Raw genomic sequence first — 24,670 nt, forward strand, 5'->3', positions numbered from 1 at the left:
CAAGTCTGAAGTGGTATTTGACATCTGCTTCTACTATTTCAAGTTTCTAGGTCTCTTTTTATTCATGTACTCATTTATAATTGCATATTCTGATTTGAAATGTAGATCATGGTGTTATAAATTTGGCATAGTTACTGAAATATTTGATTAAAAATTTAAATTATGTTGCCCAAACATGAAGTAAATGCTCTAATGAAATATGGCATTTTGCAATTTAGTTCATACTACTTGCTTGAAGGAGTAACACAAAACCTTAACTTGATATATGTATACAGATCATGTTCAAATTAGACAGAGTGCACATCATTTTGGATGAAATGATTCTAAATGGTTGCATCGCAGAAACCAATAAGACCAGAATTCTCGCACCTCTTCTGGTTCTTGATAAAATGGCAGACACGTAGAAGAGACAAGCCAGAAGATAATATTGTACATTTTCAAAAAAATATTCTTCAAATGCAAAGGACAGTTAATTTTTTTTTTTTTTTTTTGCCAAATTGTGAATAATTCTTTTTAGGCTAAAAGATCACTGAAGTGAATGTCTAGCTATCATTGCCTCCCTGTAAAATTACATTTTCTACTACCATGCCAAATGTTTTGTGAAGTTTGTAATCTGCTTGAGGAATTAAACAAATTAATCTTTACAAATGTATATGCATGTGTGTACAGTATTTACTTATTTATTTATCAATCACATACCTTGCCACAATCAAATGCAAATTCTTGGTGGCTCACAACATGAAAAAATTAAATGACAATAAAAATTAAAAACACAAAATCCTATGATAAAAACAACAACAAAACTTATACAAGTAGTCCTCAACTTATGACCATTTGTTTAGCAACTGTTCAAAGTTACAACAGTGCTGAAGAAAGCAACTTACGACCAGTCCTCACACTTATGGCCATCACAGCGTCCCTGCAGTCATGTGATCAAAATTCAGGCACTTGGCAACCAGCATGTATTTACGATGGTTGCAGCATCCCGGAGTTATGTGATTGCCATTTGCGACCTTCACAGCCAGCTTCCGATAAGCAAAGTCATTGGGGAAAGCCAGATTTGCTTAACAACCATGTGATTCACTTAACCGCTGCAGCAAAAAGGTCATAAAATTGAGCTCACATAACGTAACTTGTTTAACAACTGCCTTGCTTAGTGATAGAAGTGCCAGTCCCAATTGTGGTCATAAGTCAAGGACTACCTGTGTTCCAAATAGCATCTGGCATCAGCCCACAAACACCCTCCAGAAAAGCTGTTGAGCTTCTGGAATGTGACTAGAGTTGGGGCCAAACATACTTCCCACAGGAGGCCATCCCAGAGACTGACCTGAAGTCACACCTCCCAAAAATGGGGGACAACCTTCTCCTGGCATGATCAAAGTGGTTGGGCCAATTCAATGGAGAGATGACCTGAAGGTAACCCTACGCTAAGCCATAAAGGGCTTTATAATTTAAAATCAGGGCTACCAGCAAGCACCCAGGCTACTGTGTTTTGCACCAACTGAAGCTTCCAGGTGGTCTTTAAAGGCAGCCTCATGTAGAGCACCTTGTAGTAGTCTATGTGCATGATGGCAGACACGTAGATAACCCCTTGTTATCTCTCAGATAGACTATTGCAATGTGCTCTACATGGGGCTACCCTTGAAAAGTATCCGGAAGCTTCAGCTGATCCAGAATGCAGCTGCACAAGCTGTTTTTGGTGCCCCCAGAAGGGCACATGTAACACCACTGCTGTGCGAGGTGCATTGGGTACCAGTTTGCTTCTGGGTCCAATTCAAGGTGTTGGTTATCAGCCCTACATGGCATGGGACCAGGTTACCTGAGGGATCGCCTCTTCCCTGTTACATCAACCCGTCCCAACCGATCGTGCAGAGAGGGCATGCTACAGACCCCGTCTGTAAAAGAATTTCATCTGGTGGGGTCCAGGAAGCAGGCCTTCTCCGTAGTAGCTCCAGCCCTGTGGAATATGCTGCCCCCGGAGGTGAGATTGGCCCCATCGCTCCTGGCCCTTCGGCGGAGTCTGAAGACCTGGTTCTGCCGCCTCGCTTGGGGTGGAGAGGGGAATAGAGTTATATGGGGATGGTTGTTATAGACCACTCCTCCCACACTTGGACTGTTTTAGATGTTTCATCGCTTGGATTTTTTATTTTTTATTTCTATTTATAGTATTTTTACTGTATTTTTTTTTGGTATTATTCTGATGGTTTTAATCACTTGATGTAAACCGCCCAGAGGCCTCCGATGGGAGGAGATGGACGGGGATAAATTAGGTAGGTAGGTAGGTAGGTAGATAGATGATAAGGGCATAAGTCACCATAGTCAGATCCTCCTGCCCTAAGTCAAGTCACAACTGGCACAGTAGCTGAAGCTGGGCAAAGGCCTCTCTGGCCAAAACTTTTACCTGCTGACCCAGCAGAAGCCTTGTCATGAGTTCTGATGGTGAGCAGGAGGGGGCCCCTATCCAGGGGGGAAAACGCATGCGTAGTACTGAGGAATTAAGCAGCCATTCAAAGAGACACAGATCAGACCCGCCTTAACTTTTGGGGTTTATCTGTCTGGGTTTTTCTCACGCTTCTTCAGTTTGTTAGGATTTTCTGTCTAATGTAGCAGTAATAAAGCACTAGAGACCTATTCCTCGTCTCAGTGTGGTTCCTGGCTGTTAGGACAAGCCTTGAGGCCAGGAGGACACACAAGTTGAGGACCTACTCTTTCAGGGGCAGTGCAACCCAATGTGGAGACAACTGGGGACATAGAGGAACCTCAATGTACAAACAATAGCTCTGTTTTACTAGTGTTCATTTCAAGCCTATTCTCTCCCAACCAGACCCTAACAGCCTCCAGGCACTGGGACAAGATATTGACAATGGCTTCAGTGGGGCTTGGGGTTGGCTGCTCCCTTGCAGGGGGCTGAAGTGGTCAGGTGTATCCCCCATTGTACAACTCAATCATCAGCATACTGGTAGTCCTGAACAGCCATATAACCTCTCTCTACTGGCTTCATAATAGATATTAAGTAACAGAGAAGAGACCTGACCCCTTCAGCACCCTGCAAGGGAGCAGCCAAGGTGCCAATCTCTCCTCCCTGATCACCACTGACTGGAACTGACCTCTAAAGGAAGAATGGAACCACTGTTAAACAGTGCGCCCGATCTTCAACCCCTGCAGCTAGCCCATCAGGAAAGTCACTGAGAGGTCCAAAAAGTCCAGGACATGTGCACTATCCCCATCCAGACGTCAACTTAGGTCATTGATCAAAGCAATCAATGTTGTTTCTGTTTTAAAGCCAGGGCTGAATCCTGATGGCATAATCCACTTCCTCTAGGACACCCTGTAGTTGATCTTGGACAACAGTCAAAAAGGCAAGGTTGGTGTCTGTGTGGTAGTTATCCAAAACCTCTGGATCCAGAAAAATCCTCTTCAGGAGGGAATGAACCAATGCTTATTTCAGTGCTGAAAGTATGAAGCCCTCACACAAGGCTGGATCCATGGTACAACACCCACACAACCTGGATCCATGGTACAACACCCACCTCAACTATCCAAAGAAGTCAGTAGGAACAAGGATCCAGCCCACAGGTGAATGAGGACATTCCAGAGAGCACCCTAATTCCTGAGATAACAAACATAAAAGAAACCAGATTAACAGAGCAACACAATTCTCCAGTCACCACACAAGACCTGCCCAAGTGAAATCAAGGTGAGAATGAATTTGAGCAACTTTAAGGGCAAAATGTTGAGGACGTGGGTTACAGCAGCCTGAGGGAAATTCAGTGACCTCTTGGGCAGTCCTGGAAGAGGACTGCTGTATAAGAGAAATAGGAACACTTTGCTTCTCTTATCACCATAGAGTAGGCCCAGACATAGGTTCTTATCCATGATTGGTCAAATTCACTCTTCATCATCCTCCACCTAAACTCCAGGCCCCACTTCTGACACCATTTCCCATAGGCCTTGGAAAAACAAGGTGCCAATTGGGATCAGCTGACAGAGGCCACTTGAGGGCAATCAAATCAAGAGCATGAGACTTTCTTGCCAGCTGTGAACCAGGCCCCTAGCTGATTCATCCACCAGATTTTGGGGGGATCCCCCAGCATCTGCCTGAAGTCAACATGATCCATAAGCCCCAAAAGCAGGCCATTTGAATGGCTCCAGTCCTGCAGAGGGAACAGCAGTCAATCACAACTGGACTAGGAAGAGATCTGACCACAAGGGGCAGATGGTAATGCCCTCCATATCCAGATCACTGCTAGAAAGCAAATACCAGATCTAACATGCGACCACCCAAATGCGTCAGAGCTGAGATGACCTTAGGTCAAGGTCATGGTTGTCATGGAGGCCATGTATTCCTGAACTCTCCTGGAACCTAGTAGTTTCCACCACTGGGCTCAGCAGCTCAGGAAGGGATTCTAAGGGGCAGGGCACCCAGTATAGTAAAGCAACCCTTAACTCGTCTCTATGGCCCAACTGCACATATAGGCACACCCAGCATCCTCCAAGACAGTAACCCTACATAGATAGATGAAATATATAATCAGCAGCAATCCAAATCATTGAAGGCCTCTTCATTGAAGATTATGGACTATAATCTATCATGCTGGCCCAGTGCAGGTTGTAAGATACATGTTTTTCCATTCCCAGGCTAGGGTTGAGAGAAAGTGACTGGCCCAGCCAGCCAGCCAGCATGGGTAGCTAGAAGTCTAACTGTACCCCTAACATTTTCCTACTTACAATGTTTTTGAGAACAAATGCAAGTCTAGGGAGAAAAATGGCTTAAGTGCAAAAGGTTTGCTATGCCTAGAGAGGAAGGGAACTACCTGATAAAGGATGTAAAACAATTAGCTGGGAAAAAGAAACTAGACTCTTCTGATAAAATTTGGCTGAACTTTCTTCCTTCTGTCAGTTATGTGAATATAGTCAGTCAAAAACACTGGAAAGCTATGTGACTCTGCCTCTTGCAATCACATTCTAGGACCCAGGAAGATGTTTCTGGTGTAATAGAAAGTAGACAGGTAATTCTTACTGTGGAAGAACTTAACCAAGGGGTCTTCATTGGGATCACTGCTTTTTTGTTTGTTCATAAACAATCTGAAGGGTGAACAGCAAAGTAGCTCAATTTGCTGATGACACAAATTTTTAGTCTCTTTAATATAAAACAGGGTAGCAAAAAACTCTTTAAAGGATCTTTCCAAACTCTGGAATAAACATTAAATGGCAGGTGTTAACTCTGCGTAAGCAAATGTAAAAGGATCAGTTTGTGGACAAAAAACTAACTTTACAAAAATGTTAAGGTACAAGTTGTAGCGACTGACTAGAAAAGATGGATAGCTTGATTTATTGACTCAGCCTATAATTGTGAAAAAGGAAACATTTTTTATTGGAGGGGCAGTTAGGAAGAAAATGAAAAACGAGAGTGCCAATGCTGTAATACAAATATGTTGTACAGCCAAACTAAAATGCTGTGTATTATTCTGGTCAAATTTCAAAAACTTAAGAACAGGACAAGAACTGTCAAGCAGCTGAAATGAGTTCCTTATTTATATTCTGGCCTTCTTAGTTCAGAAGCACTGGTTGTAATGAAAATGCATACAAGCTCTTTCATCATCTGGGTTAAGGGCTACTTTATACAGAAAAATGATTCCATCTAAGTATTAAACAACTTGTGTCAACTGACTAAAAAACAATATAGGAACAACAAATTTGTGTAACAGTTTTTGAATGGATTGAATAATGCAAGTATTTTTCATTTAAGCTAATATAATAAAGATTTCAATGTATTGGAAGACCTAGTAAAATACTAACAAAAGGCTGTACTGTACGCTGCAAACATTTTAATGATTATTGTTGAGCATACACAATGAAAATCTTTTTTTTAAACTTCAAACTGCAACAAGTTAAATAAATGTTTTTAATATACAAAGGAAGTACAACGTAAAGTAAAACTTGCTTTAAATGTGCCTTGCACCAGGAACCAGTGTCTTTTAAAAGCTTTATTGTTGAGTTACACGCGCACACACACACATACACACACGTACACATATTTGAGGATTTGGATCTTTATAGCGGGGCATTTAGAAATCAAAATATATTCCCACTTGAAATAATAATAAACGGTTGTGCATGATTATATGCAAACACCCTACCCCAACACTAGAATACTCCAACAGTGCAGGCACCATTAAAGAAAGGAAAGAAAGCTTGAGATGCCCATTGACTAAGTTAAGGAAGCGGGTTTCTGACCATTTAGCTTAAAGCCAGCAAAAACAAGGATCAAGGATGAAACTGTAGTGTACAGGGTATTAAACGCTAGACTTTACACAAATGCACTGTTATAAATCTTGAATCAGTAAACACTGGAAATCTGCAGATCTGCTCTTTGGAACAGTCAAACATTTGCTTCAGCTTCTGGTTGCACAAGCCTCTGGAAGCATCACACACCGTTTTCGCCTTTTTCCTGCTGGCTGTGTAATTCATTGGGATATGTTTTGACATTAGCAGCTAACAAAATTATTCCATGTGTTTCCAAAGCCTCATGGACAGGGGGAAAAAGGCGCGTCTCATTAGAGTACAGCATGGAGATTGTATTTTCTGCACAACAACACAGGAGGCTTCACTAGGTATGAATGCAAAACCAGTTTGTGATATCCCAGTTCATACACTTCAGTTCAGTTGAGATGAAAGCCTTTCTCCATGGTAGCAGCTAGCAGGCGTTCTCGCATAATCTCTTCAGAGGAATACTCAGGCAACTTAAGATAATGCACACAGGTATTCACAGATGGGTAACTTGCATCTGTAGCATCAACCTGTGAATAAATATCCACAATGTAATTTAAAAAGAGAACAGAGACTATAGGGTATGCTTCCATTTCACTTTAAACAACGTTTACCAACTTGGTAAGCACCAGATTCTTAGCCAGCGTTTCAGAAATTTGGGAATTATAGTCCTACATTTGGAAAGCTTCCGATTGGGGAAGACTGCTTTAGATTCTACTCGTTCTGTAGTTAACATTCTTCTTCTTATTGTTGTTATTATTTAGACATGAATTTGCCAAGCGTAATGGCCAAACCATTGATGAAAAGACATCTGCCACAAGCCAGACAGAAGCAGGTTCCTGAATGAGTTAACTCAAAGACAACTCCTTGTAAGAGTACAACTAGACACAGAATGCACCGACAAGTTCTAAGATGCTCATACCTTGCGTACAACAGTGAGACGGGGATGTAGGTTAGCCAATCCTCCTGGGGGAAGTGTTGAACAGCCAGTTGTGAATTGAAGGAAAGCTTTTCTTTCATCTGAAGACATGCCACATAAAACTCTTACAAATCTCAGGAAACCAGGGCTAAAATAAAAAACATCATCAAAGCAAATCAGGTAAATACTAAATTTGCATTCATGGTGCCTTCTTGGCAGCAAAGGGATTTGCAACTGACTTCTGAGATTTTTTTTTTAAATTTCTCAGTCTAGCTAACAGCTGTAGTTACATTGTACTTTAACGAAAATTTTAAAATTTTAAAAACATTGCTCAACATTACATGGGAAACTAATGTAACCACATGATTTCCTCCTCTGTTGGAAAGGAGTAATTTAGACAATATGGATAAATTATATTTAAAGTTATTATTAATAATGTATTAATTAACATTTCATTTATTTAACAAATTTATATAGCTGCCCATCTACTCAAGAAGCCCTGGATGGCAAACGGAAATAAAAACAAACCAACTATACAGATCCATTAAAAAGAAAGTGGGGCAAGGCCCCTAAAAATCAGAACCGAGTCCCACAAATCATCTGGCCTCCTACACTATGTAGTTTTAAAGGTGACAAACAGCACCTTGAATTGCACCCAGAAGTCCACTGAGAGCCAGTACAGCTCACGTAACAATAGTGTTACAAAGGTCTATCATGGTGCACCCCATACTGTACAGGCTGCTTTCAAATACTATTATTATTATATTTGTATGTTACCTCACTCCCAGCGACTCTGGGTGGCTCGCAACAAAGAAATTGCAATAAAATCAATAAAAGATAAAAGATGGCAAATGCATTCAGATGGAATTAAGGGAGGGGTCTCTCTCTCCCTTGCTAAAGACCTGGCTGAAGAGCCAGATCTTCACCACTCTTCTAAACAGCAGCAGAGTGGGGGCCATCCGGATCTTGGGGGAATCTTGTTCCAGAGGGCAGGCGCTGCTACAAAGGCATGATTCTGGGGTTCTGATAGATTACATTGTTTAACTGAAGGAACCTGGAGTGCACCAACCCTGCAAGACTGTCGGGCAGATACTACTGGGGACAGGTACAAGCACTTTCAATAACAGCAGAAGCAAACTGGCAACCGGTGCAACTTGCAAAGCAAAGATGTTACAGGTAGTTCTCACTCAACAACAGTAATTGGGACCAGAATTTCCATCACTAAGTGATGCGGTCGTAAAGCACATCACATGACTGCATTAGTTAGTGACAGCAATCCCAGCAGTCCTTGTTACTGTTGTTAAGCAAGGATCATGGATCATTAAGCGAAGACCTCCTTGTGACTTCCTGCCATCTTCCAACAAGCAAAGTCAATGGGGAAGCCAGCAGGAAGTTGCAAGTCCCAGGCAGCTCACAAGCAGGCTGGTGGGTGGGTAAGCGGCTGCTGTGGCACAAGCACATCTGGGCCGGGAGTGGCTACTGCTGGGTGGGGGAGGGTGCACAGGGGGCTGCCGTGGTGCATGGACGGGCCAGGGGTGGCTGCTGCCAGGGGAGAGAGGGTGCACAGACGGTGGCCACGGGCAGGGGAGGTGCTGCAGGTGCATGCTATGGAGTACGAGATCCCTGAGATCTTGTACTCCGTAGTGAGTAGGGGGCTGCTGCGGGCACGCAGGAGAAAAAGCCGCGGGCTCATCAGGAGAAAAAGGCAGGTTCCTTGGGAGAAAAAGTCACAGGAGTGTGATTGACTTAGAGGAGCAACTTGAGACTTTCCCTGCTGGATTCACCATTGACTTTGTGGGAAACCAGCAGGGAAGGTTGCGTATTTCTTCACCGCCCAGAGTTGTCGCTATACGAGATGGGCGGTGAAGAAATATGATAGATAGATGATAGATAGATAGATAGATAGATAGATAGATAGATAGATGGTGATCGTGTGACCATGGGACGCTGCAAGCATGGGAAGTGTGAGCCAAGCATAATGGCCAAACCATTGATGAAAAGACATCTGCCACAAGCCACACAGAAACAGGTTTCTGAATGAGGTAACTCAAAGATCGCAATTACATGACTGTGGGGATGCTGGGATGGCTGGACTTCAAGGACTGGTTGTAAGTACCACTTGTTCAGCACCATCGTAACTTCGGTCACTAAACAAGTGGTTGTTAACCAAGGACTACCTGTTCACATGGGCATACTGAGGCATACCCATCATTGTTTGCACTGCTGAATTTTGGACCAATTGAACTTCTGGGTGGTCTTTAAGGACAGTCCCATGCAGAGCGCATTGCAGTAGTAAAGCTGCAAGGTGACCAGGGCATAAGTGAACGTCTGATCTAGGAAAGGGCGCAACTGGTGCACCAGATGGAGTTGTACAAAGGCCTTCCTGGCCATAGCTGACACCTGCTCTGCAAGCAGAAGCTGCAAGCCCAGGAAGTCTCCCAGATTTCACATCAACCTTGAAGGGGGAAATGCTAAACCCTCCAAAGTCAAAGATGGAATATCCCCAGATCTGGGTGGCCGAAACACCCATACTTGGTATTGGTAGGATTGAGTTGGAGACGGTTCCTCCCTATCCGGAGGTGCATTGGGCTGAGAAAGAATGACTGTGTAAGGATTGCCTACCTTAATAGACTCAGACTCACAAGCAGGAACTTAATGATATCTGATTTATTAAAGAATAGTATGCAAATACAGAGAAAGCGGAGAATGAGCAAAAGCGCGCCAAATACAAACTAAAAACCCTCGCCTCAAATGTAATCCCTCCCCTCGCCCTGCCGTTGCAAACTCCCCCCCCCCCAGGTGCTGGTAACCGTTTCTGCTGATGTCCTGGGAAAGGAACCTTGAACACACGAGATAACCCAAACACATTCCAATCCAGCTGCTAACACATAACAATCCCACGAGATGGAATCCTCATCCCCTCCCAGACGAAACACGCATCAGCCAAATGACATGCGAAACGTTACGATGTACCGGCAACATTGGAACGGTGAACATGACAGACTGCCCCAAAGCCACATAGCGGGCTTTTATGCCTATGGGAGAACTAGAAATCATGTCTTCCAGTTTCTAGTCCAGCACCTTAACCACCACACCAAACTGGCTCTCTGACCTACAATAATTTACAGCATCTCAAAATATTAATACCCAGTCCATAAAAATCAAATCAACATAGAAAAACTAAATATATGCAAGCCTACTACCCACTGGGAAGATAGTATTGTATTCAGATCTGAAGTACTCTTATTTATTTAACTGTTCTTATAGACTGGGAGTCGCGCCAATCATGGCAAAACTGCAGGAAGGCAGGCTCAGACAGTATGGACATGCCGTGCGCGGCAAAGAAGACTCAGTGGCGAGAACAGCCATGCACCTGGACCCTGGCGGCCAGCGGCCCCATGGCAGACCCAAGAAATGGTGGATGGACCGCATTAAGGAGGACATGGAATGTGTGAACATCACCCCTAAAGATGCCTTGGATCGAGCCAAATGGAGACGGATATGCTGACAAGCAGACCCTGCCATAGTGCAGGAAAAACGCTAAGAAGATAGACTACTACACTTCAACAACACTAGAAAAGTTACAGCATTTCCAACAGTAAAATAGGCACGGTAAAGGTAAAGATTCCCATTTAGTTGTGTCTAATGACACACTAGGGGGCGGTGCTCATCTCGGTTTCCATGGCCGAACAGCCAGCATTGTCTAAGGACACTTCCACATCATTTGGCCAGCATGACAGTCACGGAACACTGTTACCTTCCCGCCAAAGCGGTACCTATTTATCTACTCGCATTTGCACGCTTTCAAATTGCTAGGCTGGCAAGAGCAGGGGCAAGTGCGGAATCTCATTCCACCGCATGGCACTTGGGTCTTGAACCGCCGAACCTGCAACCTTCCGGTCGACAAGCCTGGCATCTTAACCGCTGAGCCACCACGTCCCCCTAACAGTAAAATAATCTACAATAAATAAAAGCATCCCCAACATCTACTGAAAGCAAAGAGTCCTACGAAAATACTGTCTTCACTGCCTTTCTGTAGTGTCACAAGCCACTGAGAGATCAAGAAGCACAAGGACAGATGCACCACCCCACAGGTCCACCAAGAGTGATGCCCATACCAGCTTCCTGAAGCAGCCAGGTGGGCATAAGGCAAACCATACTGTAAGCAATAGGGCTTAAACTGCAGAGCTTCCCATTCATTTTTTTGAGAACTGACAAGCTGAAATGAATCCAAAGTAATATTGCAAAAAGCTGCAGCAGTCACCTCATCAAACTTCATCCACGTAGTCAAGACATGATGAAATCTGAACAATTTTTTCAGCAAAATATTGCCAAAGCAACTCATAGTAGCCCACAGGGAGATCTTCTCAAAAGGGATGTGGTCACTATAAACAAGGCAGCTAGAGAAGACTCTACCAATCTAACAAGGGTGGAGAAATATGTATGCCATGTCACCTTTATTGCCATGATATAGATTCAAATGTGAGCTCTTAGCGTTCAGTCAAATTCATTTCTGATCTTCCTTCACTGGCACTCCAGGCATCGTTTCTGTCACTTGATTCCTTGGTAAATTAAGGAGCCCCCAAGACTGGCAAACAGGGGGAAGGCTCAGGAGAAATTCCATCAAATGCTTTGGCTGTCTCTGTAGTCCATAGCTTGGTAGAACTGTCTACCACACTGCCGGGAAAATCCTGAACCACCTACCAGAACCCATCTGGATCCATAAGGTACCAGTCTGGATCTGTCTTAATCAGTCTTCCCAGTGTACAGTGGTTCATTATAATAAGCCACATTCAGATCATGGACTGGTCTAACTGTAACAAAGGACTCATTACTATATTCTTCAACTACAGATCACGCACCAGCTGCTTGGAGATAGATCAGATCTAATATAGGATGTGTATTAGGCCAGATATGATGTTGTTATTGATGGTTTATTCAAATTTGTTATAGCCACCAACTCCAATGGACTATGAGTAAGCCTATGGCTGTCATAATTCTTGCCCACTAGGGCATGGAAGATGAAATCTCCAAGCATCAACATCAGGCAGGATTCCAAAACTAGACCCACAATAAGATCAAGTTTCTCTGGAAGAAACTCAGCCATATGGCAAGTCAAGTGGAATATGAACAGTATTCCTAAGTCGTCCCTACAAAGTAAACCAACACTGCATTCAGAGCCCACTACCTCAAAATTCACTATAGATCAGACCTCAAACAGGACCCCTGGACACCACCAAATTTTTCTGGAGGGTTATTACCACTCCCATTCTCCTGCCTCAGTTGCTGGCAGTGAAAGACCTGAAACTTGGGAGGTCAGATTTCTGATAGATTTAGAAGGCAAGAGACAGCTGATCTTAAGCACCACTATTAACACTTCCTTTGATATCTACAATACAATAATAGAAGGGGGTTATTTGGGCTGTCAAATCTGAAGGCTTTTTCAGTGACAAACTCCAAATTCAAGCATTCCTGAGATAGCTGTTCAGCTACAGTTCAACATATCCAACAAATGAGAGATCAACCATCTCTGTCAGTAGTTTCACATTTATCTCTCTCTCTACCATTAGGACATTCTTTTCCCTAATATTTAATCAGAATCTGCCTTTCTGTAAACCTAAGACCATTATTTCCATATCCTGTAGTCTGGAATGAAGGAGGATGCAATATCCTTTCAGGTACTGAAAGAGTGCTACTTTAGCTCGCTTGTCTTTTCTCAAAGCTAAATATACCTACTTCCCTCAGTCTTTCCTAAGACTCAGTTTCCAGTCCCCTGATAATCCTTCGTACTGTTCCTCGCACCTGTTATAGTTTGTCTGAATCACTCTTATGGTATGGTAACCAGAACTAGACACATTATTTAAGGTATAATTTGACCAAGTCAGCCAATATGCTGCTTTGGATGTTGTTTGTTTAACCACTATTTATTTATTAACAGAACTAAATGAAGCTCTGAATTCACTATAGATCATAGTACTATAGGATTATGGATTATAGAGTTCACAAAATTTCTTTTACTGCTATATTCCCCATTTTAGACTTATGCATTTTATTTCTTTCTTCCTAATTGAAAAACTTTGCATTGTGTCACTGTTATTTTCAACTCATTTCTTTACCTATTAACTCAGTCAATCAACCAAGCAGCAAACAACAGCCCAATCAAGGAACTCCCAAGGAAAGAACAACACCCCTACCAACACAAGTAGGGCAAGCCACGGTATATAAACTGAGAGCAAGGCCCACTCCCTCTTTGCACAGAAGATGTTGCCTAGTCTGGCAATGAAATGTCTGCAAGAAAACAACAAGGCTCAGAGAGCACCAAGGACTCCACAAAATCAGAAGTAACATCAAGGCCAGAATTGAAGCTTGTGACACCTCACTTGTTATCTCATTTTAATTCTGATGATGAACCACTGGTGAGAATTCTGAATACAATCTTCAAGCCAGTTTTAGCTCCACCTAACAGATGTACTAGGGACGCGGTGGTGCTGCGGGTTAAACCGCTGAGCTGCTGGGCTTGCCGATTGGAAGGTCGGCGGTTCGAATCTGCGTGACGGGGTGAGCTCCCGTTGCTAGTCCCAGCTCCTGCCAACCTAGCAGTTTGAAAACATGCAAATGTGAGTAGATTAATAGGTACCGCTTCGGCGGGCAGGTAACGGCGTTCCGTGTACTCATGCTGGCCACATGACCACGGAAGTGTCTACGGACAAACGCCGGCTCTTCGGCTTTGAAACGGAGATGAGCACTGCCCCCTAGAGTCGGAAACGACTGGACTTAATGTCAAGGGAAACCTTTACCTTTACCTAACATGTACTATCTATTCCACATTTAACTAGTTTCTAATCAGAATGACATGGAAACACTGTCAAAGTTTACATTATTTACCTCCTTCCTAGTTTCTTTAATTACTTTTGGGATTTAGAGATATTTAGGACAAAATCTGTATTTTCTTAAAATTCCCTAATATCATTTCATACAGCAAAGCAACTTAAAAGTCAGACATAAATCTTTGGTAAATAGGATGTACCAGGTAAAGTAAGGCCTCTTAGGGTTCTCTCTGTAGAAGGCTAGCTTACAATTGAATTGTAAAAAAAAACCAGATGAATATGTATTGATTAAAATTTAAGGTTATATATGATTTCTTAAAAATTATAAAGCTACTACTTATGAAAATTTGGTTATATTCTACGATGGGAAATTCCTTGTAGGATAAAAATATGAAGCTATAACAGGTAAAATCTGACAACTATAATAGCTCATTCCTTGATCCCTCCCATTATCCTTTATGGCCAAACTCTAAAATTAATAGAAATATGCTACTATTTGGCGAAGTACCTGTCTCGAGTGTACCCAAGTTTAGGTTCTGTGTAGTTGATTATATCTTCAGCTGCCCAGGATGGTGACTGATTCCCACAAAGAATCATCTGAACTTCTTCATGGCTAAAGGAACTTAGCTTTTCCATTGGAAAGACTCGGTTGAAGCCATCTTTATAGGGGGAAAAAAAGCATGGCAAAAGTGAATATGCTTGAAGAAATTTATCAGGAAAAAATAGTCTTATTTCTTTTATTGCAATACTCTCCCTGTATTACAGGTACAGGGATGCAGGCAAATCATCTGAAATAATTATTGACAACCTCTCTCTTTTTGTAAAAAGCCTGTATAGAAACCAGTTCCTAGTAAAAACACTTGGCAATCTTTAACAGAATATAACAATATCATAAAAGGAATAAATAGCATTATCTCTCTCTTTAAGTGAGACTGTTTATACACATTCCACAGAAAGTAAGACATTTTCCATCACTAAAACAAACATATTTAGCTAGAAATGCAGTGCAATGTAATGGATATTATTGAACTGGATGGTCAGTGTAAAAATTCCTATTCAGCTGTTTTTTGTATTGCATGATATTGAATAAATCAGTTTTTCAGCTAATCTGTCATACAAGATTGATAAAAAATTATATATTGTCCTGTACTCCTTCAGTGAAAAGTAGAATTAAATCTGATGAATAAGCTGATTATTTAGGCAATGTAAGATCAGAAATTCAGGGTTCACATCTATTGTATCTTGTAGAGTCCTTAGTGTTCTCTGAGCTTGGCTGTTTGCTTGCAAACATTTCATTACCTGACTAAGTAACATCATCAGCGCTAGTGACTGTGGGATTTGCTCCCTATTTATATACAGTTGCTCGCCCTGCCAGTGTTGGTGGGGGCATTGTTTTCTCCTTGGTAGTTCTACTGTGTATAAACAGAGAGCAAACCCCACACTTACTAGCACTGACGTTACCTAGTTAGGCAATGAAACATCTGCCAGCTCAGAGAGCACCAAGGACTCCACAGTGCAACCCTGAGCTACATATATTATCTTCTATTGGAACTAGTGTATTTTAGTGAGAAGAGTTCAGACTAGGTAAACTAGTTCACTCTTAACTACAATTATTCTTATATCATCCTCTCCTTGAAGGATAATATAAATTGTGTGGTAACACAAACGAAAGGGATCGCTATGGAAACACTGTCCTTCTCTGAGATCTCTCAATCTCTGAAAACACAGTAATAAAAAATAGTCTAATTGTAGGAATTCTCCCACTAAATGAGCAGATGAAGAAACCACTCTATAAAAGTCTTAGTTAAGATACTGTCACAAACAGTCATGATGTCAAGTGTGCTGCAATTTCCCCCTGGTCTCTGTATCCCTGAGGTTTCGTATGCCTCCTTAAGAATTATCTGTTCGTTCTTCCTATGACTGAGTATGAACAGAGACTAAGATATACATAAACATACATATTGCTTTTCAGTGAACAACTGTAGTGGCCTACTTAGTTTCTGATGCCTTGCTCTAAAAATAATTTATAAATGGTTTTGTTAATAGATTGATTTGTGAGAAGGAATGAAGCAAAGGGTTTACAGGTAATCCTCATTTAGTGACTACCTCATACAGTAACCTTTCAGTTACGACGGTGATGAAAAAGTAACTTTGTGACCAGTCTTTGTATTTATGACCTTCACAGGTCTGTAAAGCAAAGGGAAGCTGAAGTAAGATCATGAGCACAGTTGTGGTTTCACTTAGAGACTGCTTCACTTAATGACCAAGTTGCTGATCCCAATTGTGGTCACTAAATGAGAACTACCAGTAATTGATTAAACTGTGTTATAGCATCTCTTAAGAGAACAATTTTAAAATCCAGGTACCATTCTTTCCTTACTCCAACATACAGGGAAAAAGGGAAGAATAAGGAAGAAAAGGTGACACCTGTTTATATAAACAAAGGATGTCTATATTCAAGACAGCTAATGGAACAGTTCAAGCAAGAACATTAAATTATAACAGCAAAAATTGTCAAGCGTAGAAGAGAACTCAATTCAGCAAAACTTTAGAAGTCCGAAGAAGATTTTAAAAAGTTTTTTTTTCCTGGAGTACCAGGCAAGCTTCCTTATGATAAGTATTTCATTATGGTCAACTCAGCTTAGTATCTGACTCTCCATGTATTAAAGATTCTCAATATCCCTAGTCATTCGTCATTCTGCAACTACCTGAGTCCAAAATCATCTGGTGTCCACTAACTTTAATTGAAAACATCCTTTCACTATTTGTAGTTTATCTAGGAATTCCAATTATGATTTGAAAGCAACACCTCTTTCCTTGACATTCCCATCTCCCTTTTAAGTAAGAGAATTATGTTCCTATTTGTCACTAATAAACAGTTACATACCTCTAAAAGCATCCATTTGTTTCTGTATGCCAGTGTGCATGCAGAAGTCAAACATCAAATCCACATACTCCTCCGCATTATCCATAGTTACCAACTATAATGAGATTGTCAATGGACAAAAGGAATTCATGTTATATTACAGAAGATTTTTAAAGAAATTAATACTGGACTTTACTGGTGCGCAAAATATTTTCAATCAGATCACCCCAAATGCAAAATGCCTGTATTTATTGTAAACAGCTATTCCGAGTACAGATTTTTAAAATATTTATTTAACAAAATTTCTAACATGCATCAATCCTAAAGGACTCTAGGCATTGAAAACTTCAGAAAAAGTTAAATTGCCCATTATACAGACAATCACTTCCTATACTATCCTATACTGGTGCCTCCCCAAACTCAGGGTGGAGACATGAAACGGGACTGCTTTAACTAGCTTTCAAAAATGCAAAAGGGTTTGAACCACACAGGGAGAGATTTCCACAGTGAGAGTTACTCTAGAGAAGGCTTGTTGTCTTATTTATACCCCATATACTGTACCTTTGGGGGGGGGGCAAATGCCCAAAGTCTTGACTCTCTAGATAACCGTAACAGACCAGCAGATTGATTGATTGATTATTTATTTATTATCAATGTCACCCAACCAACTCTGGGCAGCTCACAGAATAGAGATCATCATGAATAAATACATCATAAACCAATTAAACGAGGACAAACTGCAAAATAATTACAACGTAATTACAAGGTAATTGTTCCCGTTTAATCCAACCAACACATCAAAAGATATAAAAACATCACAAACAGGGGAATCCCTTCCACTCTACCCTAAGGCCTGGGAGAATAGCCAGGTTTCCACAGCCTTCCAGAATGCTATCAGGGTGGGACCCAAAACCAGTCTCAGGGGGGATCTCATTCCACAGGGCAGGCACCACTATAGAGAAGGCATGCTTCCTGGGTCCCAAAAGATGACACTGTTTAACTGAGGGACTCAAAGTGTGCCCATTCTGCTGGATTGTACTGGCTAGGCAGAAACCATGGGAGACAGGCAGTCCCTCAAATAACTGGGCTCTATGCCATTTAGGATTTTATTGGCAGTAACAATTGAATCACATGCAGAAGCACACTGGCAACCAGTGCAGTTCACAAAGCAGAGGTGTCATGTGGCCATACCCAGCAAGCCCATTACTGCTTGTGCTGCTGCATGCTGTACCAGTTGAAGCCCCTGAGTTGTCTTCAAAGGCAGCCCCATGTACAGCACATTACAATAATTGAGCCGTGAGTTGATAAGCCTGTGACTGACTGACTGACTGACTGGAGGGCGGTCTGATCCAGGAAAGGGCGCAACTGGCACACCAGGTGGAGCTCTGCAAAGTCTCTTGGCCACAGCTGCCACATGCTCATCGAGCAGAAGCTGCGGGTCCAAGACAACCCCAAGTTGTGATTACTCTTCGCTAGGGAAGTGCAACTCCATCCATGAGTAAAGATGTAATATCCCTTGACCTAGGTGGTCCCAATATCCTCAGCCACTCAGTCCTGGTAGGATTGAGTCCAAGCTGGTTTCTCCCCCTCCAGGCATACACAATCTTCAGGCACTGGGACAGAAGACAGCCTCAGCTGGTTAGCCTGGGGTCAAAAGATATAATTGGGTATCATCAGCATACTTTTTCATTTCAATTCAGTTCTGGCCAAGGTGGTTACCTGATGTGCCAAGCAGGGCTTCCAAGGCACTATGAACTAGACCAGAAACTTAGTGGTAAGCAGTGCAATGACTTTAATATGTTATTTTACACTGGCAGGATTATCTCACCAGCAATCAAACCATTGCTTTTGAACCAGCTGCACCTTCCAGATTCTATCTAAAGTCAGCTCAATACAGAACACAATATAGTCCAACCAAATGCTGATCAGGGTATGCATTATCATTACCAGGCCAGAAAGGGTTGTAAACTAGCTCACCCGCTGACATTGGGCAAATGTCCTCTGGCCACAGCTTCCACCTGCTGCTGGTACCAGAGCTGAGAATCCAGTTCCATGCCATGAATTATCTCCTACAGGAGGAGTGCAGCCCCATTCAGAGTAGCTATTGAAACCAGTATTATTGGGATGCTCAGATGTTTACTGACAAACAGCAGATCCATGTTGGTAGGATTTAATCAGAGGTGGTTTTGCCCCATGCAGATCCTCACAGCCTCCAGGCACAATTTCAGGACTTTTATGGTAACTCCAGATCAGCCTGGGGTGGGGATGTATAGCTGAGTTCATTGGCATCTTGGGGACACCTCATCCTGAAGCAATGGATAACCCCTGCCAGCAGATGTCATGTAGATATTATATATCTTATGAGAGAGCACTGAGCCTCTAGGACCAATCCCATGTTGGAAAGCCCAAGAGTTCAAGCACTTCTCCCATGACCACTGGCTGGAATCACCCACTCAAATAGATGTGGAACTACTGTAAAAATGATGCTGAGTCCCAGCCCTTGTAGGCAGTCCCGAAGATACCAGTCAATGATACTGACTGCTGAAAAATTTAGTAAGAACAAGAGGTGTGCGCTCCCCCAATCAATGTCCTGGAGAAGGTCACCTACCAAAACTGTTTCTGTCCCATGATCAGACCTAAATCCTCATGGAAAAGGTTCCAGATAATCTTCTTCCTTTTGAATCTTCCATGGCTTCAAGGCTGTAGCATTATGCTCTCCCTCAAAAGTGCTGATTTTCTCCTATATCTAGTGCTCACATCCTACCAGGCCACTTAAAGAGGCAAGAAAAGTATGGGTCAAGACCACAGGCGATGCTGTTCTGTGGAGTCCTTGGTGCTCTCTGAGCCTGGTTGTTTTCTTGCAGACGTTTCATTGCCAGACTAGCCAACATCTTCCGTGCAAAGAGGGAATGGGCCTTGCTCTCAGTTTATATACTGTGGCTTGCCCTGCTTGTGTTGGTGGGGGTGTTGTTCTCTCCTTGGGAGTTCCTTGATTGGGCTGTTGTTTGCTGCTTGGTTGATTGACTGAGTTAATAGTTCCTTGATTAGGGTGTATTGTGCCGTTTGATGGTTCATCTGGTGTTAATCCTAGTGCTGATTTTTGCATCTCTGGGTGTTGATTGCTGGCAAGGGAGTGTCCTGGTCTTTTGGCCTTTCTATTGTCTCTTTTGAATGGTATGTAAATGTTTACTGCTATGTGTCTGTTGATGGCTGCTTTGTCTGAGTGCCAGGCTTCCAGGAATTCTCTGGTGTTTTTGCATTTGGCTTGGTTTAGGATGTTCACCGTTTCCCAGTTGAAACTATGGTTGAGTCTGTCCATGTGTTGTGAGATTACGGAGTTCTCATCGTGTCTTCTGACTGCTGCTTGGTGTTCGTGGACCCGCGCTGCTAGTCTTCTGCCTGTCTGTCCTACATAGTGGCTGTTACAGTCTTTGCACTGTATGTTGTAAATAACTCCCATTTTTTCTTCTTGAGCTATTGGGTCTTTTGGGTTACTTAATATGTTTTGAAGAGTTTTAGTTGGTTTATGCTGTTCTGAAGAGAACCCCATCTACTCCCTCAGATTCCACAAGTTACTAAGAATCCCATATTATAATAAAAGATGTGGACAGGCTTACCACACTGGACATTGTACAACTGATGCAGGTTCATCATTGTACAGAATCATCAGTTATGTATGTGGACACACAGTTCTGCCCATATTTCCATAATATCTCAAATGGGCTGCTGTGAGCATACTGGAAGCATTTCCAGCTTGAAACAGGTCTTTGCTATGAAATAGCCTGTTTTGATATAATTTTTTCCCCAAAGTGGCCTGTTTCATGCTTGAAACCATTTTTTGCATTCAAAAGGGCTATTTTGCACTTGAAATAGGTTCCTTCAAATTCAGGATAATTTGATTCAAAATCTTTTGCACACTACTAAATTCCCATATTAGAATTATTTCACTACCTCATCTTCTCCACCAGGCTTGAGATCCACTGCTGTAAAGCCATAGACTCTGGACGAAGGGCAAAACTGGAAATTAAGACTATAAAACAAGAGATGATATTAGTATATCATAGCTGCTTATGTTTTTTACCAGATAAGTGACTAAATATCAGGAAGGATCACAGTAATGCCATGGTAACAGTCATGGCAATATGTGACTCAGACATAATACATCAGATTCATTCTTATACCCAGTTGTAAGAATATAAGTTTACTCTGATGAAAGAGACCAAAGGTCCATCTAGCCCAATATCCTGATTCTCAGTGTCCAGGAAATTCCCAAGGAAGACATAAAAATTAGCTGTTTCTCATTATTTCTCCTCAGAGATCAGTATAGATACCCAGAGGTTCTGAACTGGAAAGTGCACCTGCTCATTATGACTAATAGTACTTTGTAAGATTTTTAAACTGGGAAATTCTCTAATAAAGCCACATTTTATGGCAGCTGAATGTATCAATTAATTCTCAATTGATTTTATCAATTAATTATGCATTGAATAAAGTTGTACTTTTTTGTTTGTCCTGAACATCATGATAGTTATTTTCAATGAATAATACCACCAAGATTATGAGGAAGAAAAATCTATCAACTGTCTTGGCGCTCACAGTTACGCAAAATTTCTATCTGTTATCTCTTTTCTAGGATACATAATCTCAGGACTTCATTATACTGAAGGACATGTCAATATGAAAAATAATATATAAATGAACAGAAAGGAACTGTTTAAATAAAATCTATACAAGACTTCAATATAATTAGTCAAAACTAAGTTCATGCTGCAAATACCACCAATTATATTTCTGTGATTTTGTGTTGAGAAAAGACATAGTTTGCACAATTTTCCAAGTATGCATGCTAATTCCTTTCTTTAAGAACACCAACATTTACAAAAGGAACTTGAGGAAAAAAAAAAAAACACCTCACCCTAAATCTTCTATGCTAAGTGGAGGTCCAGAACCTGATGGATTCTTCATCGTAAGTTCTTGAAGTTTAGTATTTTTTTCATCTTCTGAAAGGCCTTTGTTGCTTAATATTTGACGTCTCTTAATTGCAAGATCTTTAATTTCTTTTAAAAATCTTGCTCTGTGAGGGTTTACCAGTTCAAAATCTTCCCATGTTAGGATTCCATTAAACCATGCTGGAGGCTTAGGTTTTGGTGGGTCGAGAATAAATTCAGATTTGGAATCTTCTTCAAAACTTCCTACTGACAGAGAATCATGTCCCTCTTCTGTAGAGGCTTCTGATTGGCTTTCAGTGCAGTGCAAATCTCTGTCACCCCGCGATTCATAAATCAGTTTACTCATATTGCTTTTAATATCACCCATGCACATGAGTTTAAAAAAAGGCTTAGAAATTGGCAGGTCTACAAGTCTATTGTCTTGGATACATTTAGCTAAGAAAATCCCCAGAAAATGAAAGAGTTTAGTGATTCTTTCAAGTTCATCACTATCTTGTGGGAAAGGTGCTGTGAAGAGCCCACAAGATCGCTGTACGTAGTATCCTGGAGGTTTCAATCCACCGCCTATATCAACCTTTTTTTAAAAAGGCAAAGGAGAAAAGTGTTATTTATTTTAAGTTATGTAGCACCACATCTTTTATTTGTGTTTATTCTGAAAAGAAAATATACCTGTCTTGATTCGTCATCTGGAAAATCATCATCACAGAGCCAAGCCCCCAGTTCTGTTCTCTGGAATTCTGCTGCTACCAATGCATAAAACTCCAAGGTAGGTCCTAACCCTGTTCCTTCCTCCCCTAAAAACTCCACCTGGAAATCAATAGAACAAAGGTTTTAAGTAGCTCCGAGTGAATCATCTTACCTTCCTTACAACACGCAAACAGAGTAACGCGGTGGAGATGAAAGAACAGTGTGATGATTCATCCGTATTTGCCCTTCTATAGATAGATAACTTCAATCCACTTGCAGAAGAGACAGAGAATCAGTACAGGCTCCCAGTGAACGAAAATGGGGGACTGAATAATTTCTGCTTCCCATGCATACGGTATATAGGAGGCTGCAAAATAAACTTTTTTTCTTTCCTTTACTCCGGAAAGAGAGTCTGTGGATGGGACCCTATCCACAGATAGTCTGAATCCGTCTTGGTAATTTTTAGGTTATTGTTTTTAAGAGGAGGGATATACTTTACCTCCAGTACAGACTTTCTATCTGCATGAATCTGCATAACATTTTCTGCCCATTCCATCAAGGATTCACCACGTGGAACTTTGACTCTTTCATGTTTAAGGCGCCCAACTCTGAATTCTCCTGGATCATCTCTTCGTACAGTACTCGTAGTTCGTGTTCGCTCAACAGTGGCCTCACGTCGATTCTGTAGCCAAACGATTGCTCTGGTAAGAAAAAGAAATGCATTATTTTAGTTTAAAATGCTAACCATCTCTTCCATCAAGAATTAATCAATTTCTGTAATATATCTAAGATACTTAACATTATGAATGTTAAGAACATTTGTTCCTAACATAACAAACCAATGCTTATGATATTCATGTTAAAGAACTATAATGCACTGGAATGGACAATTAAGAAATTAAACCATTTTGAGCAAAGTTCTTACCTTGATGCCCCAAATGCTGTGCATGTGAAATACAGTTGTCTAGTTTCAAATGGGATTAAGAAAGGACACTTGCTAGTTATCTGTTCACACCAGTCTGGTAAAGCTCCGCTTGCTAATGCTAATGGCTCCTGTGATTTAATATTTAAAATATGAAAACAGGTAAGTCTGAAGGGTAAAATGCACAGATATAAAGCTATTTTTACATTTTAGCTAGTCTTTTCCCACATTCAGCTTCAAGAATGGTGTTAGTAGAGCTCTCATAAATTAACAGAAATGCTATATAAAAATCAGTTTTCTTACACAGCACTCCTGTTTTCAAGTGTGGAAACCTCCAAGAAAACAAAATCCTTGGCAAACAGAAATCAGGGGCAGAGGCATGTTAAATATTTTTCACTTCTTTGGCTTGTGGGGGTTACAGGTCTGAGGTAGATCAGCAACTTTCGGGGATGTGGCTAGAAGGCAGAAGAACTCTAAATTCTGCAGATTTCTTCTAGCACTATGAAACAATCACTCCACCCATCCATGTGCAGTCTATCCCATCCCTCTTAAACTTGATCAGAATTCTAGCACAAAGACATACAGGCAACAGAAATTTCCCAAGGGTCTGAAAAAGGGTATCTGAGATCAGAAGTTTCTGATTGCCCTTGAAAAAGAAGATTCCCTCCCACCAAATCCCATGGACTCTGCGTTAGTCACCACTGTGTCAGACAGGTCCTACTACTTAAATAAACTACCTAGTTTAATTAAAGAGAAAATGAGAAAATAAAATGTTTACTATTTAAATGCAAATCTAATATTCTGAAGTTTTACCATAGATGAAGTGTGAAATGTGAAAGGTCCCCTGTGCAAGCACCAAGTCATGTCTGACCCTTTGGGGGGACACCACTTTCGTGACGTTTTCTTGGCACACTGTAGCGGGGTGGTTTGCCATTGCCTTCCCCAGTCGTCACCTTCCCCAGCGAGCTGGGTACTCATTTTACCGACCTTGGAAGGATGGAAGGCTGAGTCGACCTGAGCCGGCTACCCGAGAATCCAGCTTCCAATGGGATTGAACTCAGGTCGTGGGGAGAGTTTTGGTCGCAATGTTGCCGCCTACCACTCTACGCCACATTTCCACCCAAATATGCTTACCACTCAAGTGTAAGGGTATTCCACTTAATTGTGTAACTACATTATTTTTACTTGGCTTTGGACATCATCTTGGCCCACAGGAAAACAGCTGCTTTT

At 41.5% G+C, this 24,670-nt stretch overlaps 2 protein-coding genes across 4 annotated transcripts in view; one reads left to right on the forward strand and one right to left on the reverse strand.

Moving 5' to 3' along the window:
- Positions 1 to 650, forward strand: part of AP4S1 (adaptor related protein complex 4 subunit sigma 1) — a 50,485-nt gene extending 49,835 nt beyond the window's left edge. The window contains exon 6 of the mRNA XM_063290015.1: positions 276 to 650. Coding sequence (XP_063146085.1) covers positions 276 to 404 — 129 coding nt within the window. The 3' untranslated portion in view covers positions 405 to 650. The remainder of the gene's footprint in view (positions 1 to 275) is intronic.
- A 4,700-nt stretch (positions 651 to 5,350) lies between these two features.
- HECTD1 (HECT domain E3 ubiquitin protein ligase 1) overlaps positions 5,351 to 24,670 on the reverse strand; it is a 72,826-nt gene continuing 53,506 nt past the window's right edge. For all 3 annotated transcript variants that reach the window (XM_063290018.1, XM_063290016.1, XM_063290017.1), the window contains 9 exons: positions 23,444 to 23,571; positions 23,018 to 23,219; positions 22,501 to 22,638; positions 21,798 to 22,405; positions 20,834 to 20,912; positions 16,904 to 16,997; positions 14,525 to 14,675; positions 7,193 to 7,337; positions 5,351 to 6,800 (listed from right to left, as the gene is read on the reverse strand). In XM_063290018.1, coding sequence (XP_063146088.1) covers positions 6,663 to 6,800; positions 7,193 to 7,337; positions 14,525 to 14,675; positions 16,904 to 16,997; positions 20,834 to 20,912; positions 21,798 to 22,405; positions 22,501 to 22,638; positions 23,018 to 23,219; positions 23,444 to 23,571 — 1,683 coding nt within the window. In that variant the 3' untranslated portion in view covers positions 5,351 to 6,662. The remainder of the gene's footprint in view (positions 6,801 to 7,192; positions 7,338 to 14,524; positions 14,676 to 16,903; positions 16,998 to 20,833; positions 20,913 to 21,797; positions 22,406 to 22,500; positions 22,639 to 23,017; positions 23,220 to 23,443; positions 23,572 to 24,670) is intronic.

This window comes from Candoia aspera, chromosome 1 (genome assembly GCF_035149785.1).
Source record: "Candoia aspera isolate rCanAsp1 chromosome 1, rCanAsp1.hap2, whole genome shotgun sequence".
Classification (NCBI taxonomy): Eukaryota; Metazoa; Chordata; class Lepidosauria; order Squamata; family Boidae; genus Candoia; species Candoia aspera.